The following is an 11,274-nucleotide window of genomic DNA, read 5'->3' as shown; positions in this document are numbered from 1 at the left end:
GGAAGAAAAAGGAAAAAATAATAAGTATTTTATTGGTTATTTGGACACTTGTTCTTTGTAACCAACATTTGGAGGCTGGTGTTGGAGACCGAAAGGCAAGAGGAATGAATCAGAGAGATAAAGGACAGGTAATCAATCCAACGTAGGATTGTTCAGTGTGTCTTCATTCACACTGCTACAATCAAGTACCATAGACTGGGTGGTTATAAACAACAGAAATTTACTTCTCACCATTCTGGAGACCGCAAGTCTGAGATCAAGGTGCTAGCGCGGTCAGGTTTGGGTAAGATCATTTTCTGGGTTAGAGACTGACAACCTCTGGTATTTCACAGGGCAGGGAGAGAGTGAACTAGCTCTGGCCTCTTCTTATTAAGGACACTAATCTCATTAATGAAGTCTGTGCTCTCATGACATAACTACCTCCCCATGGCCCCACATCCAAATATCATTTACATTGAGGGTCAGATTTCAGCAAATGAGTTTGGGGGGGAAACAAATATTCAGTCTATCATGTAGTGTTTGCAGTGTTCTAAGTAATAGGTGAAATGCTTGGGAGGGGCATGAAATGACAAAACCACACAGATCCTGGTGCTGTGCTCTTGGGGAGTTAGAACAATCACACAAGGTAAGTCACAGGAATATTAAGGACTGAGGAGTGCGATGTTGACTATCTGTTCAATAAAAGTTTCAGAGAAGTGGAAGACAGATTGGGATCACTGAGGAACATTTCTGGAGAATATGGGTGTTGAATTGAATCTTAAATTTGCAGCTGTGAAAAGTAAGAAGAGGTAAAAGAAGAAGATAGGTGGGAGAGGAAAGCATGTGTGTTTGGAAAGTGAAATATCATTGAGACACAAGTGATGCAGACAAGACACTTCTACTTCTCCTTCAGCTGATTTTTTGCAATGATTTTTGCAATGTTGTCTGATTTTGCAATTAGTGCTGCACCAGTATGCTAGCCACTGGCCTCCTGTGGCTATTTAAGTTTAAATCAATTACAATGCAGTAAAATTAAAAGTTCAGTTCTTTATTTTCACTAGCCAGATTTCAAGTGATCAATAGCCACAGGTGGCCAGTGGCTACTGTACTGAGCAGTACAAATATAAAACACACTCATCACTGCAAAAAGCTCTTTTATAAGTGCTGTTAAGCCCTACAGGGCACTTACTGTATGAAAAGCTCTCATGATCCTACTTCATCTTCATGGCAAACTTATGAAGCATATACTTGCAGATAAGAAAACTGAGGTTCCTAGAACTTAACAATTTTCCCAGTCACAGAGTCAGTGGCAGGGCTGTGATTTGAAATTTCATCTGAATTCAAAAATTGATGCTGCAAACCATGGAAAATAAGGTTACTGGACAGGGACAAATGAGTTATTTACCAAGACAATGACATCCCAGATTGAACTTCTTTGGGCAGACAAATTCCAGTAGGTTCTTGAGTAAGGGAACAAAACCATGAAGGTGGCGTTTCAGGAAAATTGTTGTGCATGTGTATAGGACTATGCTAGCCCGTATGATATCTGCAGAATAAAAAGACTCTCTGAGATAAGTGCAGCCTCATGGACTCGTGACCCAGTTAGTGGAGCATGTAGGTCCCGGCCCCTTCTCACTCCTACATGGGTGCCCCTTTCTTGTGTGTGATATTTATTTATTTTCTCACCGTTTTAATAGGTGTGTCATGTTACCTCATTGTGGTTTTTAAAAACACTTAATTTTTTTATTACAGTTGACACGCAATATGTTAGTGTCAGTCACACAGCGTGGTGGGCACCCTTTGGCAAAGGGAAGAGTGGGAAGGTGTGGAGAAAACTAGAACCTGGCACACACTGGAGGCGATGCCCTGGGAAGGGAGGAGGGGAGAGGAGCAGAAAGAGTGTTTGAACAAAGAAGTAAAAAAATTGTTTTAAAGAAATTGGAAAATTAGAAGCAGAGTTAGAGCCTATTCCAAGGTTTCTGGCACATGGGCCCAAACCATTTGGTATTTATGATAGAAAAGAGGCCAAGAAAGCCAACTTCTGGTTTCTGGTGCAGCACCTAAGGAGTTTGGAAGTTGTCCCTTCTATCCACACAACAAGAATAGAGTGCTGAACTGAAAACCAACAACTCTTCATAGATGCATCAGAGAAGGGAGTTCACAGGGCAAACAGCGGCCCCCACACTGGAGAGACAGACGGGCAGACATAGAGAACCACAACGTACTGGAGCAGAAATCGCCACTGTAATCGACAAATTGCTTGAGGCTCAGTGAGTACAAATCTGAGTTTAACATTTCAGAGGGACCCGGACATAGGCAGGCCCCCCAATTTTTGGGAGTTTTACCTCTAGAAGCCCCACCAGATTCTCACAGTGAAGGTCTAGAGAAAATCCCCTTATGCTTCCTGCAGGGGGAGGGGGAAGCAGCCATTAAGGCCAGAGAATTCTGTTCTTAATGAGGCCTGACCTCAGGAGAAATATGTTACTACAGCCTAATTGACTAGGGTTTTACCAGAGCCTAACCAACCTGGGGGAAGGAAAATACCCAAACGCATCCCCCTCTAGCCTTCCTGTCTCACCTAAGAAGGGAAGGGGTAAGACTGCAAAGCACTCGTGAATGGTGCCAAATTTTGAGAACTACTTCTGTAGCATCACCATTACTAAGACCGTGGTAAATTGGAGTTGGGTATAGGTAGAAGGGCATGCTCTGGCTTCTATAACAGCTCTGGCACTTGAGAAAGATAAAGACAATTACAAGGACTGTGAGGTTGGTTGGTTGATTACTAGTAATGTACTGCAGGAAGGAAATGACAAGCTCAGGTTAGCCAGTACACTCAAGGCACATCATAAAAGCTAGAAATCTTCTATGGTAGCCTTTAAAGAGACCTTCAGAATGAGGGTTCTTTGGAGAAATGGTTGATTCAAAGACCGGGGCAGAGAATATATGAGATGAGGCTAGACCATCTTGTAATATAAGAAAGTAAAGCTATGCCCCCCAAAAGAAAAAAAGGGTAGAGATGCATCAAAGGGACATAGAAGTCAACTGAAAGAGCTTCCAGCTACCAAAGCTGGAACAATTTGAGCAACAAACCGATGATAACAATAAATGCATTATTGGATTACAGCCCAAATTATAAAATATGAGTTCATACTGTTAAAAATAATTGAACAAGTAAATAGAAGAGATAAATTTTCCTTACAGAATTGCAATAATATATTTTGATACTCCCCTCTATAGGTAGAACTTAATTCCCTTGATGATGGGCTAGACCCAATGATCTGCTTCCTAAGAACAGAGTGAGGAAAGGGAAAAATACTAACTTTAAAGTGGAGGAACTTGGCAAATGTTACATTTACTAAGTGTGGAAAGCTACCCTCACCAGATATCAGGTAAATATTCTGTATACCCCCTACAATGATGTTATAAGGACACTGCATCTCTGTGGAATTCTTTCTAAAACCCTGTAACACCCGCCCAAGCACGAGAAAGCTGTAAGGCCAACCTAGATTCAGGGACAGTATACAAGATATGTGGTCTGCCCTTCTCCTTGAGATTGTCAAGGACATGAAAAACCAGGGGGACTAAGAAACGGTTACAACCAGAGGAGACTTGGGAAACATAACTAAGTGGAATGTGGTACCCTGGTGTGCAAAAAAGAGTTAACGTAGCAGGTGGGTTGCCAGCTTGGCTCTTGACTGGCGTCTGGGAACTTAGATTTTAAGAGTTCCCATAATTCCCTGATACGAAGAGCTCATGGTGCCTAAACTATTTGTACAAAGTATGTAGGTTGTGCTGAACACCAGCTTTTCTTTCCAGAGTCTGTACATTAGGTGCATGTTAGGGGAAGGGTGCCTGGGTGACCAGCCCTCAATAAAACCTTGGGCACTGAATCTGCAAAAAGCTTCCCTGGTAGACAATGCTTCACGTGTGTTGTCACAACTTATTGCCTGAAGAATTAAGCATGTCCCGTATGACTCCACTAAGAACTCGTGGAAGCTTGTGCTTCCAGATTTTACCCCCATGTGTCACTTCCCTTTGCTGATTTTGTCTTGTTTCCTTTTGTTGTAATAAATCATAGTCATAAGGATACTATGTGCTGAGTTCGGTTGAGTGCTAGCAAATCATTAAACCTGGGACTGACTGGTCTTGGGGACCCCGACACACCTGGATTGGATCCTGGGGACAAAAGATGACATTAATGTAAACACTGGTAAAATTCAAGTTAATAACAAAGAATTGATGTTTATTCCTTACTTTTGATAAATGTAGCACGGGAATATAAGATTTTAACAATGGGAGAAAAAGGGTGAAGGGTAAATGAGAACTGTCCATAGTGTCTGTAAACCTAAGATTATTCCAAAATAAGAAGTTTATTACAAACACGCAAACCAAATGTTTTGGAAACTCATGAAAAATAACATAACACTCGTCCTAAAGAGAGAAACTATCCAAACTGAAACATAATGAGAAAAATGAGAAGGCAAGAAAGCAAGAGAGAGCGTACTTTATTTTCCGTAGCCGGAGGGGCATTGATTGTGGTTAAAAAAAAAAAAAAAATCAGACTCAAGACCTGATTGTGAGAGTAGCAGAATTTAAAAGAAGGTTTAATCAATAACCCATAACATATCTAATAAGTCAGGGCCCTGAAAGGGGAAGAATAAGACCAAGATCTAGAGTGTGGATATCTGGGTGGATCCTCTTGAGAACTTCGAGCTGATAAGATTTGCTGCGATCCTCCGGACCAAGAGAAGTGGAGCACTTCCCTTGCTATAGCATAGTGGCCTGCCTTTGCCTGAAGACCAGGCAGAAATCTCACCCGAGGAAGATGCCTTCAAGATGCTACTTTCTCTTCTCAAGATTTGCCACAACTGCCTCCAGTGTTTCTAGAAAAATAACTAGGGTCAATTGTCATTTGCACTGGCAGCATTGAAAGAACATACCTGGGGATGGATCTTGGTCTAGGTTTGGTCTGAAGTAAAGATACCAGATTTGTTGAGTGTAAACCCCAAACCAAGAAAACCCTAAAGGGACAAAATTTAACTAAATTTAAGATTATTTTCTGCCCTGGCTGGTGTGGCTCAGTGGATTGAGGGCTGGCGTGTGAACCAAAGGGTCACCGGTTCAATTCCCAGTCAGGGCACATAACTGGTTTGGAGGCCAGGTCCCCAGTGGGGGGTGCACGAGAGGCAACCACACATTGACATTTCTCTTCTTTCTTCCTCCCTTCCCCTCTCTCTAAAAATAAAAACGATTCTTAAAAGTTATTTTCTGTTATCAGGGAGACAGGGGTTCAAAAGAGATTATATGACAACATGGAAAAAGTTGCATTTCTTTGCACACTAGAATTTGTGGACTGCCACTGACATATCTTTTAACTTTTCAATAACTTCATTAGATCAAGTAATAATCTTTGCATCCTCTTGTTTCTAACACAAGGTCTGGCCCTTAGTGACTTAAAATTTTTTGTTAATGGGAGGACCTCACCAAGAGACTGAGTACACACACGGAAAGGGAAACACCTACAGGTTTTTGAGTATGCTTGACATTAAAGATGAGGAAGAGCTAACTAAAGCAGTGTCTTCAAAATGTGAATGCTTTCCAAAGGGCAAAGGGCTAATCCTCAGCCCTTTGCCCTTATCTCAGTACAGGCTCCTGTACATGACTCCTTCTTATGGCTTTCAAGTGAAGCAATAGCCTCCTAAACTGTTCTGCCTGGGTCTGCTTCCTCAAATACATCATGACTCTAATGTCAGATTAGTATCTGCAAACTTTTTTTTATTGTTGTTCAAGAACAGTTGTCTCCATTTTCATCCCACCATGGCCCCCCACCAGACACATCCCCACGGAAACTTTTAAGAAAACTATTCTGCTGCTGAAAATCTTTAAATGATTTAGCCTTATATGCTAAAGTTTGTTAAAAAATAGCTTGCTCTTAGGGTTCTTCCCTAAGAACAATCTGCATCCTCTTATCTCTATCTAGCCTTGTTTTCCGTTCCAGCACTAAGCCTTGATCCTAGACACATCCATCCAGTCTCCAAACCTATTTTGAACATCCTAGGTTCAATTTTTTAAATTTAGTCTTTATTATATTTTTTCCCATTACCATTTAGTCCTCTTATAATCCCCTCCCCCAGCAATTACCACTGTTGTCTTTTTTTTTTCAAATCAGCTCCTTTCACCTGCAATATTTATTTGTGCATCTATCTATATAGTATAAAATGCAGCCACCTTCCTGATCTATACCTGGTGTAAGGATTCTCTCCACTGTATCGTCTTCGTACCAGAGGTTGTAAAATGATGTTGTCTGATTCACTGTTAAAATGTTAAAGTAATTCTTAACATTTAAAAGTCATCTTAAAATTGGAAGCCCTAGTATGGCCCACACTTCAACAAATAAGGTTCCAGTAACCTTTATTTTACTTCCTCATGGACTGAAAGCCATTGCGATACCTTTGATTACAGTATATTACAATAACTTCAATTTTGTTAATGATCTCTTACTGTGCCTATGATAGTTTAATTTATGAATTAAACTTTATCATAGGTATGTATGTGTAGGAAAAAACATCAGTAACCTCCAAGCCTTCAGGAATCCAATGGAGGTCTGGGACTGCATGCCCTCCGATAAGGGGGGACTACAGTATATCAGGATCGTTACATACTGTCCTGTCTATGCTATCGTCAGCAACTTGAAGGCAGGGAGTGTGCCCCATTCCTCTCCCGACTCCCAGAGTACAGACAGCAATGAGACTGACGGTAGCAAAACGTTAGGAGTCCCCAGAGGCAAAGTTACGTTGACCACCGCATCCCACAGTGGTTATTCATGTGGGGTTTAAGCACTAAGGAAAGTGCAACACCATGAGCCCCCGAGAGAAGAGCCAACCTCTTGGCCACTTTTAAAGCCATCTCTATGACGAGGCTCGATCCGTTTCCAGGGCAACAGGATTTTCCCGAGAATCCAACGGCGGGTCCACAGCCACTCGGAGGAACCAGCCTGCCGCTTAGTAACCAACTATTTATCTGTTTGAAGTCGCAGCCCCACACAGGAAACCCCTGACAACCCCGTCCCCTACAGCACCGCTGCCGGCACCGCAGCCTCCGGCAGCTGGCCTCGCCCTGGTCTGGGCGTGACAACTTCCGGCCTCGAAGGCCCCCGCACCCCGTGGCTTGGTGGTGTCCTACAGCAATGGAAAGGTGCCCGCGGCGAACGCCTGACCCACACAAGGGCCTTGAACAAGGGCTGTCTCTTCCTCCTGGCAGGCGGCAGTGACAGAGGCACTGAGAGGATGTCCCCCCGGATGGTGGGACCTTGGCACTGGGGCACAGTCGTGGGCGGAGCTCAGGCTCGGAGCCGGGGCGTCAGGCGGGATTCGGGCTGGTGCGGTGGCGGAAGTAGCCGAGGGACCTGAGCCATCTAGGAAGGCGCGGCCGCGGGTCACCTAATTTGGAGCAGCTACCTGTCTCAGCCAGTCCGCAGCCACTAGGGCTCCCCTGTCGGCGAAATGCCTCTGTTCGCCGCCAACCCCTTCGAACAAGACGTGGGTAAGTGCTGGCTCGGGGGCCAGGCTGCTGTTTGTGGCACTGGAAGGTGGGCAGTGGCGACTCCCGGGGCTGGAATGCCAAAGCAGAGGGAGAGCGAAAGGGGGCGGCGCCGCTGTCTCGCAGCCGGAAGGGTCACTTCACCCTGGAGAGTGCTTTCTGTCCACCCCCCCCCCCCCCGCCCCCGTCCCCCGCAAGGTTGGGGATCCCGAAAGAGGACCATTCCCCTCGCCAAACTCAGGCGAGGGAAGAAAAACCTGGGGCTTGCTGGAGACAGGGCTAACTAAACAATTAGGAAGTTGACAGTATAAACTTTCTGCTCCCCCTAGAGCTGGTTAAGCAACCCCTACCCTTTTAAGAGATGATGCAAAAGTGGAGATTCTGCTGTCTAGGGCAGTCCAACCCTAGAGACCTTGCCCACATTCAGTAGGAGGAACCTATTTCACCTCGCTTACATGCAAATTTATCCAAGCTCTGATAGCATAGATTCAGGATTTATTTACACGGGATGGAGATGTTATTCTCTTATTAGTGGATGGAGCAAGTGCTATGAAATGTTGTTTTGAACTATGAAAAGGAAAACAGTACGGAACAACTAATATCTCTTTGTTGGGGGTTATAAGAGTGCCTTTGTCTCAGTGACTATGAAGTGAGAAAAAATGGACGGGATAAGAGAACTTGTTTTTTACTTTGGGTACTAGAATAATAGTAAAACAAACTGGCTAAGTAAGATTTTTGTAGCAGTTGTTAACAGAACCCCAGGTAGAGTTTTAGGACTTAGTGGAATGAAAAAACACATGGCTGAAAACCACCAGAGTCACACAGATACTTCACATTACAGCAGTGAAAGCCACCTGTTTCATAGTTACAATTTTCTAATTATAAGGAGACTAGAAAGGGCCCAATTTTGATATATTATGTGATTCCAAAAGTGTGCTCAAAAGTCAAATACAATGTATAAGTAGCTTCCATTCCCAGAGAGCGAAAAACTTTTATAACATCTTGATCCTAGAGTCTTCAAATATGTATTTCCATAATTTTGTTCAACTTCTTTTTCTTAGTAGCTTAATGCAGATGACTGGCATTAATCTAGGAAGCTTCTGCTTTCAGAACACCTAATGACGTTTTCCTTAATTGCAGTGAGACTTGTATTTTTTATTGCTGGTGGGAAGACTTTCATTTTGTCCTAGTGAAATAAAACAGAAAGGGCAAGATAGAAAAGACAAATGATTTTCAAATTTAAAAACTGTGGGACTCTTTCTTCAAGAGAAATCTTTCCTGGAAACTTATTTTTTTATTGAAAACTTCTAGAAGTAGGTTGAGTTACTCTGCCTGTTTAGCTTCCCTAACCCTTCAGTGGCTTCTGAGGTCCCCATCCGGTGTAGTGGGTCACAGTTTAGGACCAATGTAGTAAAAAAAGAGGCAGTGCTGTTCAGATATATAAATACCACTGTGTATATATTATTTCATGGGCAACGTCATTAAACAGAGCATCAAGTACTTATTTGTTAACTATGACTAAGGCAGTATCCAAAAGGCAGTTTAAAGGTGAAAGAGCAAATCTGATTGAGGCCCATCTGTAACAACTCTTAAAGTGAATGGAATTAATAGGAAACGTGGAATGAAATACTCAGGAGTTCAAATTATCCTTAGACCTTTATCATAGGAGGAGAATTATATGACGCATTTTTTATAACTTAAAGCTCCTTTCTTTATTTATTTCTTTACTTATTTAAAGCTCCTTTTAAAAAAAAGAATTTATTTATTTTTAGAGAGAGGGGAAGGGAAGGAAAAAAAGGGAGAGAAACATCAGTGTGTGTTTGCTTCTGGCACACCTGCCAGCAACCCAGGCATGTGCCCTGACTGAAAATCAAACCGGTGACCCTTTGTTTCCAGGCCGGCACTCAATTCACTGAGCCACACCAGCCAGGGCTAAAGCTCCTTTAAATTTGAAATAGTTAAGTAATGCAAGCAAGTCATTATTTAACTTTTGATGTCTACAGAAATGTTCCTATGCCATGTCATTGCCTGTCGGGGAGCTTTAACGCAGCCCCCGGTCCTCCACGGATGAAGAATAAGACTACCAAGACATGATCTGCTTGGGGAGGAGAGGTGGCCAATCTGTCAAAGGAGAAGGGTCTGGAGCCTTTCCCTCCATGGGCTTTTATTAGGTTCATTCGCATAGGAATACAGATAAAGCTCATCAATCATTGTCAGCCAGTAAGGGTTAAACAATACAGGATTTACAGAGAACTTTGAGGGCTTATTCTGAGTTACAGCCAATTAGTTAGAGGGCCATACAACTTTAGGCGCCAGACTCATCTCAGGTCTGGACCCTTATCTTTTAAGCTGAGGGTACAGATTAAGTAGATTTCACAGGAATCTACTTAATTTTCCTTAGTATTTCCTTAGTATGTAGTATTTTCCTTAGGCCTGATTCCCCAGGGAATCCGCCCCTCCTAGCACAGGACTGCACTGCCCTCTGTTATTGCTTCAGGCTTAAATCAGGCAAGGGAAGTAAGGCAGCCAAGAGATTAGGACACTTCTTGCAGACAGAATGAGGACTCAGGCTATTTCAAAGCCAAGGGGCAAGGGTCCATCACCCCCTTTTTCCACAGCCCCCCAAGTCCTTCCCTGTGAGTTTATTCCTGGTGACCAGAGCCTGTCATAGGTTGATCCTCCCTTGAGGATTCTTACCCGTCATTGGCTAACTGGTCAAGCTCAGGGCCAAGCAGGGTGAAGTGGGCAGAGGTGGCACTTCTGCCAGGGAGATAAGCTTTGTCTCCTTAGTGGCTTATGGTCCCAACTCTGTCTGACTCAGCCTTAACCATGAGGGGTTACAGCCTCTGAAACCAGGCAGGGCGGTTCCCAACAATTGCCTTTCACCTACTCTCTTTGATTCAGTCGGATTTTTACTGTTGCTTCTTTTTTGTCATATCTTTGTTCACCTTTCATTCCACAAACATGCATTGAATGATTACTGTGTGTCAGACATTGTATTAAGTTCTGGGGGCACAACAATTTAATAAATGGACTGCATTCCTGCCCTCAGGGAAGTCAGTCCAATGGAAGACACATATGCACATAAAAAGGCAATTGCCATATAGTGTGATTATTATAGTACTAGAAATACATTGACATGCTTTGTTTACGTGCTCCCTTTGTTTAAAAGTCATTGTCCCTGAAAAGAAGACAAGAACCTCAGGGCAGACTCATTCTCTGTAAAGGTGTTGACACTGTCCTCTCTTTCTCCCCCACTTTTCTGAGAGTACTTCTACCTGCAGGAAGTAACTTTACCTTTTACTGTATGTATGATATGGCCATTTTACAGTTAAAGGCCTTTAAAGATGAAACTGCGTTCCTTTGGTCCATGCAGTCTCACCAGAGGGTGAGCAGCCGTTCTGACATTTATTTAGGGAAGAAACCCTTTACTCAGATTCAGAGAAAAGGCTGTAGTAGGTCAGAATGTCTAAGAAGGCATTCCTGAGTTGATTATGTATAAGCCCTGTCAAATGGAAGCAGGCCAGAGGCTAGGAAGTTCTTACTTTTTTCAGAGTCAGAACCTAAAACCCAGATAGGTATGCTAGGAATGGTAGCGCTAGAACACTTTAAATATTTATTGGATTTGTTTAAGTCTGGATTGATTTATTTTTTGTTCAATAACATTCCTTTGAAGCTCTGCTGAGGAAAAAATAAAAATAGCACATACCCCAGCATCTTAAAGGGAAATGTAGGGCTCGTGATGTGGAGCCTGGT

The 11,274-nt window shown here is 43.0% G+C and overlaps 1 protein-coding gene across 6 annotated transcripts in view; it reads left to right on the top strand.

The window, feature by feature from the left end:
- Positions 1–7,301: 7,301 nt before the first annotated feature.
- Positions 7,302–11,274, top strand: part of STAM2 (signal transducing adaptor molecule 2) — a 60,542-nt gene continuing 56,569 nt past the window's right edge. For 4 of the 6 annotated variants that reach the window (XM_045187404.3, XM_024579837.4, XM_045187403.3 and 1 more), the window contains exon 1: positions 7,304–7,521. In XM_045187404.3, the coding sequence (XP_045043339.1) occupies positions 7,482–7,521 (40 nt within the window). In that variant the 5' untranslated portion in view covers positions 7,304–7,481. Of the gene's footprint in view, positions 7,522–11,274 lie in introns of all 6 variants that reach the window. The other 2 variants (XM_053918677.2, XM_024579836.4) reach the window with 2 other exon arrangements.

The sequence above is a fragment of the Desmodus rotundus genome, chromosome 2, assembly GCF_022682495.2.
Source record: "Desmodus rotundus isolate HL8 chromosome 2, HLdesRot8A.1, whole genome shotgun sequence".
NCBI classification, from domain to species: domain Eukaryota; kingdom Metazoa; phylum Chordata; class Mammalia; order Chiroptera; family Phyllostomidae; genus Desmodus; species Desmodus rotundus.
Note: the sequence above shows the minus strand (reverse complement) of the source record. Positions and strands in the feature narration are given on the sequence as shown.